We start from the raw sequence: 22424 nt of genomic DNA, 5'->3' as shown, positions 1-22424 counted from the left end.
CAGAACTCTTGCCTTAGCTGCACCCTGCTCAGAGCTGAGCTCATACTGTGTACAGTGTCATCTCTTAGCTGAATCTGCTTAGTCTGGATGTCAGAATATGTCTTGTTAAATAAAATTTTTTTTTGCATATTGTTTTCCCCTTTTCGTGGTGCTGGGGGTTGAACCCAGGGCCTTATACATGTTAGGCAATTTTCCTACTGTTGAACTACATCCTTAGTGCTAAATAGATTTCTTTCTTTTTCTTTCTTTCTTTCTTTCTTTCTTTCTTTCTTTCTTTCTTTCTTTCTTTCTTTCTTTCTTTCTTCCTTTTTTCTTCTTCTTTTCTTTTTTTTTTGGTTTTGAGACAAGGTTATTCTGTGTAGTTTTGGTGCCTGTCCTGGATCTTGCTCTGTAGACCAGGCTGGCTTTGAACTGAAAGCAATCCGCCTGGCTCTGCCTCCCAAGTGCTGGGACAAAAAGCGTGTGCCACCAACGCCCAGCCCTAAATAGATTTCTTAATACTTCATACAAACTTGTTTTTGGAGTGGGTGTATTTAAATATAAGGATAGGAAGTGGCTAATTAAACAAGATAGGTATTTCCTAGGTGACACACATCATTAATATTTAGAATTTAATAATGGAAAACAAAATCAGTAAAACACTATGCAAAAAGAAATGTTTTATCAACTTGGAGTTAAGATGACAAATGGGACAAAGTAAGATGATCAGATTTTAAAGTTTCAGTTCAACTAGATAATTGTAGGTGTGGAGATGGGTTTTCTGAATGTGCTCGATAGAATCATCTTTTTCTCTATCATAGACAGGTGAAAAAGTGGCTGGAACTAGTTCGAGCTTGGGGGTGGGAGTTTTGGGGAAAGTTAGTTCGCAGGCTAGGTAAAGGACAGCCAACACCCAGTCAACAGATGTGGGAGGTCAGGGTAACAGCTTATGACCTCCTGGTCTAGGGCAAAAATACTTGGAGAAAAAATAAGAGGCAAGATTGATGTTTTGGGAACACTTGACCTATTTGTAATTTTTATTAGTAGACTATCAGAATTTCATTAATAGACTTTCAGGCATTTCTACAAACATACTGTGTATATATGTTTGGGTAATATATGTAGAGCGAGGCATTTGCATTTTGATAGTAAATATGCATAGGTGACTACTTTTTATTAGTTGATATTCACATTTACACATCAATTTGCAAATTCCTCATCCTATGCTTATTACCCATTCAACACATACATCCACATACATATATCACATATGTACACACATTTTCTGATAACCAGACAAGCCTGCACATAATACAGATCTGCAGGAAATCCCACTTGGACCACATCTTTGAAATCTCTCATTTTCAAAACAGAGAGCATTGTCCTTTGGGATGGCACACTCACCAGATCTAGGGGAATTCTGGCTGTACATGACATCTGAGACAGAAATAAAATAATTCCCACCAGTATTTTTATTCACATTTACCTAAAAAGTACACATGCTTTTTAAAATTTTGAGATATCCAAGATGCTTAAGTGAGGACTGCCTGAAGATTTGTTTTTAATTTCTTATGCAAGACTTTTAGATTGACTACATTAAATGGCAATGGATACACATAATGTGTACGTGTGCATGCAGTCATTCTTTGAGTGTGTGCACATGTACACAGGCATGTGTATGCCTGATGTGTGTTATATATACAGACAGTATGTTTAATAAAACCTTGTGCAATTTGACTTGAACATACAACCACTGAAGTAAATGGGGTAGGAGCCTTTAATCTAGAATACTTGACTGCCAATTAACTCATGTAGCCTGACTTCCATTTACTGTTAATTAGTTGTGACTCCATCATATCTGCAGCTTGAGCCACTTTGGTGACACAGCTACTGTTTCCTATTCATTTGAACAGCTGATCGGCTAACTAAATGGTGAAAACCACACTAGACATGAATTCTGTACGATGTTGTCTTTAAAGAAAATACTGTGTAAAAGCCTTCAGCAACCCCTTCCCCAGAGGCCAAGACAAAGTTTGTGTTTAGAAATGAGTCTGATTTGTGGTTACTTCTGCTGTCATGAAATGTGCTGTGACATTTCACCCGACCCAGTTTTGCAGTAGCTGGAGCACTGATGAAAAGAACTGAAAATACAATATACTTAGGAAACATGTCACATGACGGAATTGAAGCTCATAACAGAGGAAAAACCATCATGCAGAATGTTATGCAACAACAATGTTATTTTGTGCTGACATTGAGATTTGAAAATGTTGCATATGTCAGACATAGCCAGACAAAAAAAAAGTGGACATTTGGGAATAAATGCTCTCTTCCAAGTATCTCAAAACCTACACCATCACATCTGAGAGCCCGAGCCTCAGCTTCGTATTCCAAACTGAATCAACAGAAAAGCCAACTAAACTAGAAAGCTGCCGAGTAACAGAACAATAGAAGTTTACAGTACTTGATATTGGCCTAGGCATGCCTTTGAGCCTCTGATACAACATGCTGGTCTGCAAGTGCATGAGTAAGGGATGAGGCTCAGGAGCTGGCTGGGGAGCTGTTCAGGTAGGTGGAGAGAGACAAAAAAAAGCAGAGACAAAGTGACTTTCACAAGGAGTGACAAGTTAGACAACAAACTGAGAAGGACAAATCAAGCAGCAAACACGGCACACAGCAGCGAGAGGCTGCTTCCTCGGCGGCGGCACCGCCTCAGTGTCCTGGAGGTGTGACAGGACTGACAAAGATCTTACCAGTGTCTCAGCACCACCCTACCCAGACACGCAGAGGCTGAATGCAAACACTGGATGCTCCAGCGAGATGGAAACCCATGAATGATAGTTGCTGCATCGTTGCCGGAAAGAAGATGTACTTTTTGTATCATGAACAACACTCACAAGTCATTAACTGATTCTCCTCTTCACATGACCAGAGACAGAGTATGGGGCATGAATGGTTGGTAATGTGGAGTCTCAGTTTCATAGGCTACTCACTTTTTAACTAATTTTGTACCCTCTGTGATTTTGTCTCTTCTCATGTAAATGACATAGAGATAAGAATTTCCCCTGTGTATCTGACAGGGTTGCTGACAAAAAGAATAAAACAAGTTAGGGATAGATCTCCCTCAAGTCTAAAGTGCCTACAAATGGTCATTTTAACCTCCACATTGTGAGAAAGCTGAAGTTAATTGCTTTGCAAAAGCAGATAAAAGGCCGTTATTAGTTCAAGCAAGCTAGGGAATATTCGTGCTCTCTTTGTGGAATTTCAACATGTCAAAATCTGTCATTTGGGGGGAAATGTGTGGTATCTGATTGTTTCCAGCTCATTTAATTATTTTCAATTTGGAATTCTCATGGCTTTTATATTGTGGGTTGAATCATATATAAAAACTTGCCAGCTTATCGAATATGTTACTCGCTATTCCAAATGTTAGAATACCGTAATCAGCACTTGACCCATCTGTCATGTGGTTTACAATATCAGCTCTGCAAACATCCTTCGACAATCGTCTCTTCTTCCACATAAGCACAGAGTCCCAGCAGCACCCATAATTCTCTCTCTCTAGTGAGTGTCTCCTTAACCTTGGACCTGCTCCTTTCTAATAGTTCTCGTTTAGAAAGTGATCTGTGTGGTGAGAGGGACACACTCCTTTGCCAAGTTCCCTTCTGGGTTTGCTTGAGTCTTCAACTGGGGAGATGAATTTTACCATGTATAGAGGAAATGGAATGCTAGTGACACTGATAGAGAAAGGGAGACCATGAATAAATACCTTATTCTGGCAAAGCTGTCTATTGAAAGCAAGGCTTGTGGGGTCCTGAGCTTGCCAGATCACCTCAGTGTTTTGAGCACAGGACTAAAAATAGTCTTTATCAGTTTCTCTTTATTTGAATTCTTTGGGAAAGACTGTATGTCCACAGAATTTTAAATGATAGCATTTAAAGGAGGCTGATCCTTTCATTGTTTTAAAGAAGCACTTTGTTAACAGCATTCTATAAAGTTGGGGACATCTCCATCACAATCCATACGGCTCTTGTAATGAATGTTTGCTACCACAGTGTGTAATTTCAGCATTCTATAGCATTGGGGACATCTCTATCACAATCCACATGGCTCTTGGAACGAATGTTTGCTAGCACAGTGTGTAATTCTTTTGGAAACTCCTTGCTCGTTTGCACCTAGGTAACTGATTTTGCGTATCAAAATACTGGATCTGGTGCTCAGCGCAACATGGAACAGTCTGGGGGTGATCAATAACCTGTGAGGCATCAAACACATGTTTCAGCTCAATGAGTCCTGGGGAAGAATTCATAATGGATTTCTTCCTGCCAACTGTCTGTCCCAAATCCTTACAGTAAGGTTTGCCACCATAGAAAAACAAGCTCCCTATTTTTTTTCCCTCACAGAGCAAAACAAAAATATCATACCTTGGTTTCCAACTTCATTTACCCAATTACCATTGCTCATGTTTACACAATTAATTCCACTTGGCTTCCAGAAAGAGAGTTAAATGTGACTGCACAAAAACAAAAAAGAGAATTCCTCTGCATGCATAGCTAAGCCAAGGAGCAGAAGCATCCAGGAGGGAGAGACACTCCAATTAGCCCTCAAATAACCTGACCATCTCTGGTTCCAGCAAGTGAACTGCCAGCCCTGCAATATCACACGAGGGACAGACATGACTGACGGCAAACCCCCTTGTACCAAGTTCCAGCCATTGATGTGTTGAGGAAGATGCCAGAGTTGTAGTGTGCTGTCCTGAAAACACTAGCCCATAGGTAGCTGCTATGATCCAGGGGGAGGAAAGGAGATAAAAACCTGAGGAGGAACTGAGTGTATGTATTATGCTTTGCATGGTTCTCCGCATCCTTGTAATGACGGATACATGAACTAAGACTACACGGTTAAAATACACCATTTCTTCAGTGACACTGCCCATGATGTATTAGTGGATCCTCTTGGATCTCTCTTAACTCTTTTGAGAAGTTTCAATCTTTTAGCTAGTATGTTAACAAAGATTGACAATGAATTGTGAAGCACTTTCTCTATTCCTTCATTGGAGCCATCTTTGTCTCTACCCCATAAGGACTAGGTGGCTTAGCCTGTGTAGTCTATCTCTAAGATGCCTATTTTATTACCCTCTTGCACCAGATCCTGTGCTCACATTCTTACCAAAGGGATGGACATGCACCTAAGATCTCATTATTTCTATCTTAGCTCTTGCTGAAGCCTTTAAGCAGGCCTTCAGGCCAACAAGGGTGGTGTTAAGATGACTTCTGTAGAGAAAGCATCTGTTATGCTGTGTCTTAAAAACTTCCAAGAGATCATTTCACTGAGAGTTATATCATCACATGCCCCAACAATACAAAACCTTCATAATAAAGGCCTGCATCCTTGAGTACAGCTCTCCCTGTATAGCCATAACCTCTAATAAGGGCAATCTAAATGTACCTGTCTGTCTCTTTCTATTCCCAGCAACTAGTGGATCTCTAGAGCTTAAAGCATGGTCTGGCATGGAACAGATCCTTAGATACCAGTGGAAAGAAATGACCAGCAGATTCTACCCTATTTAGTGCTTTCAAGGAGTAACACATTGTGGTTTTTCATGTACATGTACAATGTACATGGAAACTATACAGCAAATTGACCTGCTCCCCTAAGGCAGGTCATTCAGCTAATTTACTGAGCTGAAATTCTTGGGAACAAACAATGAAGCTGGAACTATAAACTAGGGAGTTATCTCAGGCATTTTGATGTAACTAAAAAGAATTCAAGATAGTTAAAATATTTTTAATTTAAATTTAGTTATATTGCAAAGGAAGAAATACTACTTTAGTGATATGATTTTTTTTTTTTTTTAAATCCAAGCCAGGCTTTGTTGTTATGGATGAGCTGTTGCACCTCAGAAAAGTGAGCTTAATTCTGGAAGAAGATCCCCATTGTTCTTGTAAATCTAATAACTTTCCTGAGGAATTAGCCTCTTGTCCATCCCATGTGTTCTTGGTGGGAAAGTCAAAGAAGGGAGCCCACAGGGCAGTTACGTGAGCTCAGTATGGGTAACCATGGCACCCTATACCATCACAGCTATTATGATTGGCTTGGAGATTACCATATAACCAAAGATGAGCCAATGAGAGACATTCCTTAAATTCCACACAGTTACTTGGAGAGGAAAGCTGTTTCTTTTAGGGTGGGCAGCTCGGGTAAAAGCCTTGTGCTAGCATCTGTGGCCATGTCTCTCTACAGAGCCTTAGGTCACCACAACCCACGTTAAAGCTCATGTTAAAGCATTCTACCAGCAGTTAGAGATAGAAAGATATACTCAATTTCTTCATTCCTGAGGCCATTTTTTAAAATGTTTTCCCAGCTACACTAGCAAAAAAAGTTACTTTTCCTGTTTTTTATTTCAGTTTTTAAAAATAGTTATTTGCTATATGAAGAACATGGATTTAGTGGTACTGTTAAGGACCTGTTAAGGCCCCCTTAGCATCCATATACATAGTCACACCTTTCTTGGGTAGCATCTTGGAGAATGGGAGAGGGGCGGTTAATAGATGAAACATGGCAACAAAGCCAGAAAACATCTCAGTCAATTTTTGGGGTCCCAGTCCCATACTCCATGATGTCCTCTGTGGTGCTTTCCTGACTCTGTGATGCGTCAGAGACACTGGCCTACAGATTCCTGTAGGACTATGAACCTGCAGCATCCTGAATTTCTTCTTTACCACAGTCATCAGACTACAATTGCTTGGTCCACTCTCATGTTCTTTAATTCTGCGCTAGCTTCCTTGAGGGTGGAGATCATCATTAGCATTGCTTATCGCATAGTCTCCTGGTACCACTTCATGGGTATGCCACAGAATTGAGAATTGTGAGTTTGGTTGACTCTAGACTAGATTACAATGTCTTATATCAAATTTCGATTAAGATATAATGCCTGCTATATATCCTTAACATGAAGAATACTTCCGGGAGCAGTAACCTTAGCTTCAACAGGGAGCTCACTAGAAATGCAGATTCCTAGGCTCTGCCCGCACTTTCTCAATCAGAATCACATTTCAACTAGATTCCTAACGATTCATTTGGATGAAATTTGTGCAGCACTATCTTTTTTTTTTTTTTTTTAAATTTTGCCTCAATGCAGCACTATCTTATGTTCCATTGCTGAAATCAGAAAGTAAATTTGGATTTAGAAGAATATTCTTTTAAATAATAATGAATAAACAACAAGCTAATACATATACATATGCATTTATCTATTAACAATGAGTGGTTACTATGAACCAGGCATAGCGCTAAAATCCTTACTTGGAAACTGGAGTTGTGTGTGTGTGTGTGTGTGTGTGTGTGTGTGTGTGTGTGTGTGTGTTCATGTGGAGGCCAGAAGGCAACCTTGGGTGTCATTCCTTAGAAGTGCAATTTATGTATTTTTCATTTTCTTTCAGATAGCTTCTCTCATTGGCCTGGAACTTGCCAAATAGGTTATGCTGGCTGTCTGGACAATCCCGGGGGATCCATTTGTCCCTGCCTTCCTGGTCCTGAAATTACAAGCACATGCTACCATGCCCTTCATTTTAAATGGAAGCTCTGAGAATTGAACTCAAGTCCTCGTAAAAGTAAAGCACTTTACTGACTGAGCCATCTCCACACGTTCTGGAGTCTATTTTACATTTTAAAGTTATCTTTTGGGGGAATCGCCATTATTTGTTACAGAAAATGAAAGTAACGTCCCAGTGTCTGAAGAAGACATGATGTTAACACAGGGTTTCAATGTCTGGCTTGAATGAGAACTTAGGTCAGTTCTAAACACTGTGATTCAAGTACTTGGATGCTGGATAGCATCATCAGGGTTGGAAGTACAGGCCTATCAATGGCCTGTGGCCAGTACCATTTTCTCAAATGAGAGAAAAGCAGATCCATGAGTCTTGGCAGTGTCTGGGACTGCAGACTTGAGAATGACCGCTCTGTTTATTTGAAGTCTTGGTGCTTTTCTCCAGGACTTGGTTCCTGGTTTGTCAAATGGAGTTAGGGCTTATCTAATAATTCCCTAGGTTTTTATTTCCTCTTTGAGAAGCCACTTTATGATCTTACAATTTTACTGCTGACTAATTACAGCACTTGATAGTGCAGAAGCTGAAAGCGTGAGCCGGGGGTTAGGAAGGCTCCTGGTTAAGTTTGGACCCTGCACCTAACCAGCTGTTTCGTTCCTAGCATGTCACCCAGCAACTTTCTGCTTTAAGGTTTCTATGAACAGAGCTGGAGAGATGGCTCAGCCATCGAAGGCTAAAAAGCTCAAAATGAAAAAGATTTCCATGAACAGAGACCAATTTTTTTAACCTCATTTAGTACACAAAGCACATTTAATGTTTCAGAAATCTGGATGCCTATTACATTGAGTGGCATGTCACCAGTTGGCTGGCAACATTATTATATTCTTCATAGTAAATTAATGGTATACCTCATGATCAATGGCCTAATTTTAGACTCAATAAAACACAGCGATAAAGCACTAATCTCCTAGAATTCTTGTGAAAATTAAATGAGATATGGATGCAGTCACTAAGCATGTTTCCAATCCTCTCTGAACAACAGTTAGCATCTATAGTGACATATTTTTTTTTTTCTGGAAGGAAAGATATGGTTTTATGTCCATTGCTTCATGACATACTTTAGTACATTCTCTCTTCCTTCCAAATCTCTCCCAAATCTCTCTTGATAACAGGCTGGTAAACAAACTGTTCTTCCTTGTCCCCCTCACTGTTTGTATAGTCTAAATGAAGTGTTACTCATAGAATAATTGGGACTTAGAGACTGATTTACCTAGGCATCATTTAGACAAATGATGGAGAGACATTTAACTCTTGATGTATAAGACATGAAGCAAGAGATACTCCTCATTCTAGAACAGCATGGATCCTTGATCAACAGAATTCACTCTCACTGGTTTCTTGGGGGAGACTGCGGGGTTATTGAGTTTGCACAGTGCTCTGCTGAGAATGTTATCTTGGTTGTCTCTTTCTATTTCAGTAGTCTCTAGACTAGTGGAAAATTAAACCGGAAATTTCAGAAGGCATGGAATCCACAGTACAGACTGTGGAAGCCCTTATGTGAAGTAAGTGTGTGTGTGTGTGTGTGTGTGTGTGTGTGTGTGTGTGTGTGTGTACATGAAGAGACTACAAATCAACCTTAGATGTCATTCCTCTGGTCTTTTCCACCTCGATTTTTTGGGACAGGGTCTCTCACTGGTTTGCAACTTATTGAGGAGGCTAGGATGGCCAGCAAGACCCAGAGATCTCAGCGTCTACACATCTCCACTGCTGGGATTATAAGCATATGCTGTCATGTGTGGCTTTTTAAATGGATGCTGGGGAATCTAAATTTAGGTTCTTATACATGCACATCAAACACTGTTTCCCAAGGTAACCTCCTTGGCTTTGACCTGCTCTAGAAGGGTTCTGTCAATTGGAGAGAAACAATCTCTACAAACACCGCAGGAAGAATTCACAATGTAAAGATCTGGGCAACTATCTGACCCTGGATGGGGCCATTCTGTTATTTTGTGTTTTTCCTATATTAAAAAGCTATAGGTACCTTTGACCTCCACTCACTGAATGGATACTGTCCAAGTACCTACCATTTTTGTGGTCTGCGTGGGAAAAGGATAAAAAAACATAGCACTTGTATTTAGTACACCAGAGTTCAAGTAGTGCTTGAGAAAGTCACTTACACACAGCTTCCTTTCCTAAAATGGAGCAACAGTGAAGCCATGCTTGTGAGTCTAAGGTAAAGATCCAGTTGGATCATCTACATAAAGTTCTCAGCACAGTGCCCAGGCCAAGGTGGGGTATTTGCCCTCTGTCCATTCATCTACCCACCATTCATACATGTATCTATCTAGCTATTTATGTTCCTTCCTTCCTTCCTCTATCCTTTCTTCCCTTTTTTCTGCTTTCTTCCTATGTCTTTCTTTCTTTCTTTCTTTCTTTCTTTCTTTCTTTCTTTCTTTCTTTCTTTCTTTCTTTCCCTTCTTTATCCCACTTTCCTGTTTCTACATCTATCTCCTATCTAAGAGATCATCTTTACAAGTTTTGTAAATCCTTAGCATCTATGAAGGAAAAAGTTTCATTTAAAAGTCCAGTGGAACCACTATGACGATCAGAAAATGATGCGAGGATTTAGCCCAGAGTGGAGGCAGAGCAGCAATAGTGGTATTGAAGTCCCTGGCGCTCACTTGATTTAGAACATGTGACAGTTTAATGAAAATGTATTTTTTTAAAAAAGATTTTTTTGTAGGATCACTGTTTTTCTTTTCTAGACCTTTGCAATCTTTTGTATCTCTATTTTTCTTGTGATACTGTAACTAAGCTGAACATTTAATTTCTAATAATGTCACAAGATAGAAAGCATAAAGTCCACCAGAAAGCCATGGGCTGAATCTTGTAGATTCTCAAAACATGCTCTGAATAAACACATCAGGAGATCTCTGTATTCTAGTCCTAGCATCTTACCTCATCCCAATTTGCACTGTAACCTGTCAGCTCCTTGCCATTACCTCCATATCTCTAGATCTACCCTGTCTACCATCTATCTATCTATCTATCTATCTATCTATCTATCTATCTATCTATCTATCTATCTATCTAATCTATCATCTATCAATTAATCCATCTATCTATCTATCTATCTATCTATCTATCTATCTATCTATCTATCTATCTATCTATCCATCCATCCATCCATCCATCCATCCATCCATCCATCCATCCATCTATCTATCTATCTATCTATCTATCTATCTATCTATCTATCTATCTATCTATCTATCTATCTATCTATCCATCCATCCATCCATCTATCTATCTATCTATCTATCTATCTATCTATCTATCTATCCATCCATCTATCTATCATCTACCTACCTACCTCTCTATCTCTCTATCTCTTCTATTTCCTAGGAAATCTAAAAAGGTAGGGGAATGATACAGGAAAAGCAGACATTTAAAGGCCAAAAAAAAAAAAAAAAACAAGATATGGAGAACTAATTTGCTTAGAAGAGGGCTTGAATGTCCCAAAGTTCACATTCACATTGAATTCAGTTTTACTCTATTCCTGTACTTCAGACTTTTCTTTACATCACTGCTAATACAGTTTTTCTGGAGTGGCACTTTATTTTAGCTTAAGGAACCTTCAGTGGCTATCACCCGTAGAGGTAAGATGTGTGGAGTCTATCCTCTGAAAATCTATATGAATACACAGAGATTCCCCGGGAAAGAACTTTGGACTACTGGAAGCAGCCATAACCGTTTTCTTTTGGGCCTTGCTACAAAGTGAAGGGTGCCTTCAACTCACCACAGTCCAGGTTGGGCTGCTGCCTCCACCTCCTGATTGCTAGGGTTACAGGTGTGTGCCACCTTTGCCAAACAGATTACTGTCTTTGAATGGCATGTAAAGGCTATAGAGATCTTGCTCCTGCCTACTTTGCTACCTGATCTGGCACTGTTTTATAGCCATGTTGAATTAGGGAAAGTAGGCATGTGTTCTCTGCCTGGGCTTGCTTCTAGGACTGTGTTTTTGTTCATCATTTGTGCTTCCCTAAGCTTTGTTTGTTCTTCTGTAAAATGGGAGTAATTATATAAGAGGTTCTGAAGATTAAATGTGTTATGTGTATGCAAGACCACACCTAGCTTACAGAATGCATGGATGAGCATTTTATATAAGAATGCTATTTTTATCAGCTGTGTAGTTTTGTACATTGGTATATTTTGCTCTGTGCAGGATGTCTTTCCAATCTCCAGTTTCCAGAAACTGATTCCAATGTAGCTCTTTCAATGTGCACTTGAAACCTTATTATCACCTGAATGTGTCTAAGGTTTTATGAAAATGTCATATTCCTCTGACACATAATCAATGGAGATTGTAATGTACTGAATTTGCAGTTTACACATATGCTTTGGTGCTCCATGAAGATAACAGTTGTTCCCCTCTCATTTGGATAGTTCCTGACTTTTCACACTGTTCTTGCTGCAGGACAGGCTCTCACCAAGTGCTTGCCTAATTGGATGAATGGACGGATGCATGATTGAATGAGTGAATGACTGGGTACCTTCCCTATGCAGGGGCACATATGTCTTGAGCATAGTTTTGAATCTTGAAATATTTATTACTAACCTAGTGTTTGGCACACGTTAAAATGCTGTCTGAATTGTTTTGAAATATGTTCAACTGTTACATGGGATTAAATGAAAAATCTTTACGGAATCTTTTAGCTCTTAAGGACACTGATATACATTCATTAATATTTCATTTCAGAGCTCTCACGTCTTGAGAAGAAACAAGAAGGAATTTCCAAAGCCAGAGAACTTTCTCACAACAGCTCCTGCCTAGTCATTCTGACTACACACAGTACATACAAGCACAGCACGGAGACCACCACTTCCTCTTGACCAGTAAACATTCATTGAAGAACACGAACTTCTTCAGAGGGCAGAAAACAGGAAACAAAGGAGAAAAGAAAACTGAGAGGGAAGATTCATTTGGTTCAATGTCTTTAAAAATACAAAACAAAACACCACACACACGACACCAAATCACTAGACCTTGAAACCAAGGCTGAAGGAAGTTCTGCAGCAAACCAGAACTCTGTTCCTTCAAACTTCCGCCTTTACGGAAATGCTGCTCTCCCAAGGCCAACAGTGAATGGGCATGAGATGCGTTTAGACAGCACAAATTAACTCCTTAAGTGTCATTGCCACTCCACGCCACTCTCCGGGAGTACATACCTTAAGGAGCTACTAAACAAAAACAAAAACACAAACTGAATGTAACTCAACAGTCCTGGAAATTGATAAGGCATATACAATCGGTTCACCTGCATCCTTCTGATTCTCTATTTGAAAGAGAGAGCACAATGAGGAGAGAAGAGAAAGAGAAACAAGAACACATATGCAAGATTAATGAGCAAGTGGACCAAAATGCCCCCCACTTATGCGTGATATATGATATTGGACAGAAGAGGTTGCCCTTGGCTTCCCACCGCCCCGAAGTTTGGGGGCCAGCAAAAAAAGGCTCCTTCACAGATGTGGAAAATGCTGCACAAATAGAAAATTAGTAAATAAGTTTAATGTGAAATCAAACTATGAAACATACATGAACTCTTCAAATGACAATTAAGTCATATGTTGTATCCAGAGCTTTGAGGACAAGGGCAAGTAAAACTCTCCAGAGAGAAGGAGGAAAACTTCCCAGCTTGAGAGAGACTAGCTAGGAAGCATAGAAGATCTAGCTTTCACAGAGTACGGACCATCTTGCATGATCTCATACCCATCGTGGTTTGACATCTTAAACATGGATAAAGAAAGCATGACTTTGCCTCAGATGCCCTTTTTCTGACACCTAGTGCATCGCTCCCCAGCTTAGCTGCTACATTTTGATTGTGTACCAGTGACAAGTACTTTACAAATTAGGGTTACACACAAGCAAAGTAAAAATGCATTCAGGTCACAGACAGAAGAACTGAAAAAACTTACAGACAAATCTGAGTTTATCACAAACAGATGGCTTAATTGTCTAACCTGTTTTAGGCTGATAAAAAGTGACTGGACTTCTCACACTGGGTTTCACAGACAGAACCAACAGACAAGCCAATGCTAAAAAACTTGAAGCAAGGAGAGTGAGTTGGTTTGGATCTGGATTTCTTGAAATAATGGAAACAGAAAGAGTGAAGACAGCATGGTGAGGAGGTGGTAGGTACTCACGAATGGTTAAATCCATCACTTGGGAGGCCAAGCAGAAGACAGGATGCTCATACATTTCTCTCTTTTTCCCTATAAAAGAGGATTTGGGCATGCAAGAGGCTTAGGTCAGAGGTAAAGAGGTTAAAGGTTATAGGTTAGAGGAAAACGTTACATTAGCTCAAGGAAAAATAGCCACAGAGTATTTTGGGATAAACACAGGATAAAAGAAAAAGGAGTTTTGAAATTTGGGAACTACTGGATTAACCATTCAGCATGCCGTGAGCCACGAGAGAGATTGTGACCATGATTTTACACGTCTCTTTAGAGTCGTTGGCAAGAATACAATGACCAAAAACATCATGGGTAAAGGGAAACAGAATTCCATTGATTTAAGGCTCCAAGATACTAAGGATTTCAGACTTTAGTATCTAAGGCTCTTGAGGTATTTCTTCATAAACATAGTCTCCAGCAATATTACTACAGCTTCTTTCCAAAATGCTCAGATAGATAAGCTATTAATGCTCAATAGAGGCTCAGGTGTAAGAAAAAAAGAGGGTTTCTTTTCTGAGGGTAGGACCCGAGCCCTGTTCAAAGAAAGCTGTCTGGTAGTAATATCTTTAAAGCTGCAATATCCCAGCCTACAGTGGACTATGTTCATGGAAGAAAACCTGACACATGCAGCCAGAGAATGTGGGGTTGTCTGAATTAACAATCCCAGCATGCTTTGAAATTGGTGTCTCAGCCACTTTTGCAGAGGTTGTATCAAAAAGTGGCTGAGCCAATCACGGACAAGGAAGGAGAAAAGCAGAAGAGAGCAAGTAGTGTGGAATGAGGTACTTCTCTGAAAAGAGAGTTGGAATAAAAAGATTGGTTTCTTCAAAGAATCCCCAGACCTAAAAGTCACAGTGCAAAAGATAATTAACACAACCAGGAAGAACTGAGGCACAGAAGGAGATTACAGACCAGCTGATCTACTTTGGAAATGAATGCATTTTTACTTACAGATCGCAAAGTTTGGTTGTTTTTTTTAAAAAAATATTTATCTGAAAGAAGAGAGCAGATCTTACCAAAAGACTAATAATAGCTGGACCAAGACCTATGAGGCAGCAGTTGTGGAAACTGGATATTTCATTTCTTGATCCCATCCCATCTTTGGCTTCAGGATTAGTTACATGGTTGACTTTACCCAATCCAACCAATCATTATGTCCTGGGCTGGGAATGCTGGCACAATTATTTGCTAATAAAGCTGTTTAACCATTGATCTTCTTGTTCCTCTGTTTTTGTCACTCATTACCAAGTCAAGAGTTGATAAACACCCTTCTAGTGCCCAGTTCTTAAGTGTTTCTCCCTGGATGCATAACAATGAACTCATTACCACTGGTACACAATTTGCATTGTCACACAGACAAAATCAGGAAAGGGAGGAAGACATGTAGTGTACAGAACACTGGGAATTTAACATGATTGTCAGCTAATTTCTAAGGAAACAGGACATTGGCAGTATATGTGATGGTGTGTGTGTGCTAATCAGCTGTTCCCCCAGCTCATGTCCCAAGGTGGACAATGTGCCTTTGCTTGCTTTATTCAGGTATCATGTGTTTTGTGTGTGAGAGAGAACACCAGATTCCAGAGTGTGGACACATTGAGTCTTGCACACAGAACTTCCACATGTATACACTTACACCACTGGTCAGGTTGGGTGTGGTTTTCAAATCACCCTATAGCAGCCAATGGGGGTAACAATGAAAAGTAATTAATGCCCTTGAAAGTGAATAGGTCCTAAAGAACCATAGCTTCTTCTTGAGTTGAGTTTACTCAAAGTTCCTTTTAATTATGCTGTCATCAATGACTGCTTCCCTAAAACTTGAGATAGCAGTACCAATACACTTCCGACATCTCTGCTAACAAGAAAGAATGATTTCCAGAGTCAACTTAGAGCCCCTAGAGATGATTCCATACTACTCTGCCACCAAATTTGAAATGTTCCCCAAAGACAAGAGACTTCCAAGGGATAAGAGAGAGCTAAGCAGAACTTGAATATTGAATTATTCAATGCTTGTTTTACTTTCAGTACTATTGGCAGTAGATAGCAGGTCGCCCCCTTTTTCTCCATTTAGAGAAGGTAACAATGCTACCCAACTCTTTCACAGGTAACACTATCCTCAGAGGAGATATTTAAGGACAGTACATACTGTCAGAAGGACCGTAGTAATAACATAACATCCCACACTCAATGCTGGTTTCGTCCTAAGGCTGTCTCCTGAGCTGATGTCCTGCTTTTCATCTATTTATTTGGCCACAGCCAAGGCATTTTCCACATTTCGAGTATTTCAGCTTAACGTAGTCAGATGGACCACTGTTTTTTGGTGTCCATTAAGAAAAGAGACAAATTTTCCCAGGGAGGCATACCAAAATTTAAACTCAAAACTTGTGGCAGGCAGAAGCCTTACCTTCAATTTTGGCATACTCGGACAGGCGTGAGTAGTTGACTAGCGCAGCCTGTTCCAGGCATTTACGGATGACAGTTTTGACCTCTTCCTGTGGTACTGGAGTGACAATGTCTTTCATCAAAACCTTTAGGTAGAAGGAAAGGGGACTATTAAGTTACAAATCAACATGTCACTCATTTCTGCTTTGCAAAGTCTTCAGGTATAAAATCCTTAATGCTAACTAACGTGAAAACCGTGGGTAGAAAGAAAACCCCAGAACAGCTGGGGAGGCAAAGTCTGTGGAGGCATCAGGGAAGGGCCTGGTGCGACTTTTCAGTATAGCTAGTTGGGAATCTGAAAATAAAACTTGTAGAATTTTGGCAGTTTCCTCATTTTTATTCTGGTATTTCATGAATGGTAAACAAATCCTTTGAAAATGGCCATCCAACTGCAATGTTTGATTGCAATTATTTGCGTATCCATTTCTGTGTCTCATGTTCATTCTTACCCGTTCCAAGAGTGAGAGAGTAGCTTTCAAAGCACCTTCGGGTCGACCAAAAGGAAAGCAATACCTAAAATAGACACACAATTCTCAGGTTGCCCACACCATTACATTAGCAGGAAACACGCTGCAATTTGATTCCTATAGCAACTTGTACTAGGAATGGAAAAGGCTTTTTATTTTGTCACACTGTGTTATGTTAATCCCAGTTCACACCATATATGTGTATATATAATGTATGTATGTATATGTGTGAATAATGAGTGAAGAGGGACTCTGCAAATGTCTGCAACAGAACAGAATATTGAAGAGTGGTGACACAGAGCTCTGTTTGAATTTCCATTGTGAAGGAAAACACTAGTCAACAAAAACATGACCTTGTGCATTATTGTAGGGCACATGTATTATATAGACTTGTGTATTATTATAGGATTGAAAGCCAGGAGTTAAAACCGGCTGGAATCCAAACACACTTCTTCAGATTCCTAAAGGGTTGAGGCATGAAGCAGGCATGCACTTGGGATAAGTCCTGACTTTGCCTAACTTGCTTAGAACGTTTTTCACTGTTACTGGATCTCTGCGCTATTGTTGATACATTTTGCCTACAATGCATGGTCAATTAAAGGACCTTCATTAAAATCTTATTCCATAAAAAGGAGAATTCTGATAGCACAGATAGAAACATGTCAGTTACAGCTACAGGTGCCATCAATGGCTTCTGCCAGTCAAGAGTTCTTCAAAACACTGCTCAAAAGTATAGAGAACAGGATGGGCTGCTTATACTCAGACTACAGTGTGAGGATGGGGACATGTTCCTCCTGGCCTCATTTTCCTAATTGTTTAACTAGATTTTATAGCTACCTTACACAGTTGTTTATAGATAAAAACTAAAGTTAGAACCTTTTAGCCTCCAGTCCTATACCTGGCGTATGGGAACTATTAGAAGCACAATTACTGTCTGGAAGTTCCTGCCTCGGAGTCTATGTGTGGAGCCAACATTATCGTGTTAAAAATGTCCCATATACTCTACAGGGGAAGTGGATTGCATAGTGTGAGCATCAAGTGTGTGATCTGCTGCTGAAAGCCAGGTCTCCACCCCCAGCCCCCAACCAGGCTGACCCACGTTTCCTTCTTTCTATGCATAGCTAGCAGGAGTGGGGGAAAGAGTTATGAACACCATTAACTTTACCCCATTCACTATGGCCCAAACTGCAGGAGTTTTAAAAACTGTTTTATCTAGGAACCCTGAAGAATCTTCAACTTTTTTTATGATGTTAATTATCAGTCAGATCACACAAGGAAAGTTTTGTTCTTTAAGCAACTAAAATGCCCTTAAGAATCTGGATATACTTGGTAACATGCTTGCCCTAGCATTCATGATGTACTGGGTTCAAGTCTCAGCATGGCATGAAACCTGGTGTGTGTTGGCACACACCTATAATCCCAGCACTCGAGTGCTGGAGGCAGGAGTATTAGGAGTTCAAGATAACCTTTGGCTATATAGAGAATTTGAGGTTAGCCTGGACCACAGGAGACTCCACATCCAAACAAACGTAAACAAAGAACAACTGCGAGTCTGGAAGCTAATGGGGGCCACAGGCAATGGTTGGCCTTTTTTCTCTAGCTATTCCACTTTAATGATCTTATGTGTCTCTGATAGTTTGTTTTGGAAATGAAGGGTTTTTTTGTGCACATTCATTCTTACCCCAGCAGACCCCTAAACTGCAGCTCCTTACCTAAAATGCGTAATCTGATTTTCCAGCAGAACTCGGAGTCTCTCTTTGGTTTCTTCGAAGCGCTCTTTTTCTTCAACAGTCACAGTTCCAATTCCATCAGGCCTGAAAGGAGACACGCTATGAAGTGACGGCCCCCTCATATGCTGACACCATCAAATCAAATCTCTACCAGGAGGAAACTGTCTGCTCAAGAAGAGGCAAGGGCAATGACGGCCCTGATCCAACAGGCCCAATGGCTTCTCAAGTAGAAGATGGTTCAGGGTTACCATTCAGTGGGTGTTTGTGTGAACTAGCAAAATGGCTCACAGGTTAAGCCCAGCTTTTTCTGTCTGGTCATAGACTCTTAAAAGATCTGGAGACATTAACATGAGCGTGTGTGCGTGGGCACATGTGTGTGACTGTACACATGCACATTCACGTTTGTGGAGGGCAGAAATCAACATCAGGTATCGTTTGCAATTGCTCTCCACCTTAATTGTTCAGACAGGACCCCTAATGAAGCTGAAGCCTCATCAGGCTGCCGTAGGCCGGCCAGCCAGCCTGCCTCCTCTGCCTCTGCTTCCCCAGGGCTGGAGTGCAGGTGCCCATTGCTGCACGTGGACAAGACTGGAGTCCTCATTCCAGTGCCACAAGCCATCTCTCCAGCCCTTCCATCATTCTTAAAATTAGGAAAGTTTTACAATGCAGTTTGGATTTTGGTCTCTCTTGAAAGTTCAAACAGCTGACATTGTCAGTTGCCAACCAACACCTTTTTCCTGAGTGGATGTTTACCTGGCCATATCTCTAGTTTGCATTACCTGTCTCACAGGCTCTCGGGTTTGCGACTCTTCAATTATTACGAAAATTCCTACAAAAATCAGGTGTCATATAAAGCATGTATTTTGCTCCTCATTAAATTACTCAGTTTGTAATAATCACTGTTTAAAGTAACTTCAGTATTAACTAAAGGATAACCCAGATGTTGTCCAATCATAGTGAACTACTGTGATAAAGAGTAAGACAGTGGAAAAAACCCGGGGATTCCAGTTGAATCATAGTGCTCTCAGTTTCCTGTCGCTCACAAGTACACACACATTCCTCTCTCTGTTATTGGCCATTTGCATTGGAAATATCACAGCTGTGTAAATTATATCCCAAGTTTCTATTTGCCAAATTAGACACAGGATAACCTGACCCATTCAAAGCCTTCTGAGTCCCAGATCTCTAGTGACTGGAGACGATGGGCTATGTCAGCTTGCAGATTGCTGTGTCACCACAGAACACCTATAGGAACATTCCTCAGTCTGCATAGCCCAGTCATCTTGAGAGCAAACAAATGGTGGTGCTCATGAGCCTTCTCAGGGTGCCAGCAGAAGTTAAGAAAACTCTCTGTAGTCTATCAAGCTGACCACACAAAGACTTGGCAATGTTAGCACTCTATGTCTGTCAGCTTTTAAATGGTCATCTTCCCTTCTTTTTAAACAATAAAAGTACTCTATTTGAAAATTAAAGAAGAGCCTCTACTTCAATTTGTAAAAAAAAAAAAAAAATCACCCCAAAGAGCAAAATCTTATTCTCCTTTTTTGTATTCCTCCCCAATTAAAGGAAGAAAACAAGCAAAATGGTCAACACCAAGGAGACTTTGAGTTCTAAGCCTGTGCTAATATTTTCAAATCTACTGGTCAAAAGTCAAAGATCAAGTCACAAAGTTTATTGAATTTTTTTCAAGAAATATCCCTAGTTCCATTGTCCTTAAATCCCAGGATAAACTCACTGGCCACCACAGAATGCCTGTTAGGTTGTCTTTGATAATGTCTCACATTGTTTCTATTACAAGTTTGAATTTCATTCTGGCTGTTGAATTTTGTTTATACCAAAACCAACTTACTAATATACTAAACACATGTGATTGGCATGTCCAACCCCATGTTTGATTGAGGGAAAAGGGAGCCATTCAGACAATTCCATGTTTAGTAGGAAGTTAACACAGAGAAAACTCAGCGCTCTCAGATGCAGTTGACAGTAAACAGAAAGGCTTAGACATCATAGCCAATGACATGGGTGTCCCAGAGAGGTTTGTCACCTTTAGTGACTTACTTACTTTTTTAGTGGTGCTGAGGACTGAAGAGGGCCCATGAACGCTTGACAAACATTCTATTACTGAGGTACATCTCCAGCTTTATGTTCTTGATTCCAAGACAAACTTGTTTGTGAATCAAGATGTTCATTCCTTGCCCAAGAGGCCTTGTCAGACTCGGTGTTTTTGTTTGAGTCTGAGAGGATATGAACTGAAGGATTAGATGTGTTTCACCTTCTTAGCTAGTTCTTACAATGAGGCATTACCACAAATGCAAACTGTGCTTTGCTTCTTTCCTGCCTTTTGTTCTGGTGATGCACATTAAGGGAATCAGAGAGCTCCTACTTGGCCTCTCCACGAGAACTGGGAATACTGACTGCTATCGCACTATTGAACCCAAGTAAACGTTTATTGTTGTAGTCACTTTAATTTACTTCTTAATCACCTTATGCTAGTGTGAATAGTTTCCCTTTAGACATAAATAAAACAAATGAACCTCATTAAGTCTGCAATGCTCTCCTTCAGACATCACCTGCAAAACCAGGTGATAAGATCCCGCAGGATCTCAACAGCAAATGCAAACGTTTTAACTGCCAGATCTGTAGTATTAGGGTGTTGGCAATAGGGATGGTATTTGACAAATTGTGTGAGAGACCTGCTAGGGATCAGTTTGTTAAAGACCAGAAGCGTAACAGTAGTTAAGGAGTCACTTTAGTTTGACTTCAGATAATGATTTTTTTTAAAATTCTGTCAAATATCATTTTCTTTTCCATTGACTTCCATAATTCACCAGTAATGACTGCACAGTGGGCGCTCAGAAAACAACCCGTGCCAAATGGTTAAAGGGAGTGCTGTTTTCTCTTTAAAGTATTTTAATTTTGTGTGTATGAGAGAGAGAGAGAGAGAGAGAGAGAGAGAGAGAGAGAGAGAGAGGGGGGGGGCGTGCATGTGCTCTGGTGTGCGTGTGAAGGTCAAATGACAACTGTCTTTCACTGTCGGTCCCTGGGATTGAACTCAGGTTGTCAGGTGTGTGAGGCGAGCACTTTGGTCTGTTAAGGCATATTGCTGGCCTGGGAGCTGTATTTTCTATAGAAGCTACATGTGCTTTTAGCAGGGCTATGGTTCTCAAACATGGCCATGGCCCAGCGTCACTTGGAGGCCTTGTGACAACCCACACCACCTGGCTCGATCCAGAGTTCTTGAATTGGTAGGTCTGGGATGAGACCTGAGAATTTGCATTTCTAATGGGTTCTGTGGTGCCACTGGTTTGAGAATCATGCTAAGAACCATTGATACACACCACACACACACACACACACACACACACACACACACACACACACACAGTAGCCAATATAAAAACAAAACCTCAATGGAGGCTCTTCCAGTTTCTGAAGGGATGCTTTTATTTTGGTGCGTGGCTTTACGTATGTGGATGATGGGTGCTAGTTGAGCGTCGTCCTCAGTGGTGCTCACTTTATCCTTTGAGACAGAGTCTCTTACTGAACCTGGAATTTGTCAATTTAGCTGGACTGGTTAGCCAAGCAGCAAGCCCCAGGGAGTCTTTGTGCCTCCACTTTCCCAGTGCCGGCCCAGCTTGGCTTTCACAGAGTGCTCCATTGGCCCAGTCACTTCACCAACCCCTTGACAGGATGCTTTTGATCCAAGGTTCTTAACTCCCCTAAGACTGAGATGGATTTGAGAACAGAGACAGTTTGTTAGAGGTACACTGCCCCTTTCTGAGTTGATTTCCCCTTCCAAAAGAGGCATTTGCAGTTTCTATTGTCTCAGGAAAACAAGGGTGGCTGCCCAGCAAATCACATTAGTGGAGTGGTACTACTGTCACAAAGAGGACAGTCTTTCCCGAACACGGGAAATGTTCTTTAAGTTTCATAAAATAGCTCAGTGTCTTTTTCATTTCTCAATATTTAACACTTGGTAAATCATAAAGGAGAAGAGAAAAAGAAGGACTTTAAGCTTTTAATCCAAG

At 40.5% G+C, this 22424-nt stretch overlaps 1 protein-coding gene across 13 annotated transcripts in view; it reads right to left on the bottom strand.

The window, feature by feature from the left end:
• Window positions 1-22424, bottom strand: part of Cadps (calcium dependent secretion activator) — a 456343-nt gene that overhangs the window by 103260 nt on the left and 330659 nt on the right. For 4 of the 13 annotated variants that reach the window (XM_059274221.1, XM_059274220.1, XM_059274219.1 and 1 more), the window contains 4 exons: window positions 18379-18480; window positions 16649-16712; window positions 16151-16285; window positions 7937-7967 (listed from right to left, as the gene is read on the bottom strand). In XM_059274221.1, the coding sequence (XP_059130204.1) occupies window positions 7937-7967; window positions 16151-16285; window positions 16649-16712; window positions 18379-18480 (332 nt within the window). Of the gene's footprint in view, window positions 1-7936; window positions 7968-12844; window positions 12863-13730; window positions 13800-16150; window positions 16286-16648; window positions 16713-18378; window positions 18481-22424 lie in introns of all 13 variants that reach the window. The other 9 variants (XM_059274214.1, XM_059274212.1, XM_059274211.1 and 6 more) reach the window with 4 other exon arrangements.

Source organism: Peromyscus eremicus, chromosome 9, assembly GCF_949786415.1.
Source record: "Peromyscus eremicus chromosome 9, PerEre_H2_v1, whole genome shotgun sequence".
NCBI lineage: Eukaryota > Metazoa > Chordata > Mammalia > Rodentia > Cricetidae > Peromyscus > Peromyscus eremicus.
Note: the sequence above shows the minus strand (reverse complement) of the source record. Positions and strands in the feature narration are given on the sequence as shown.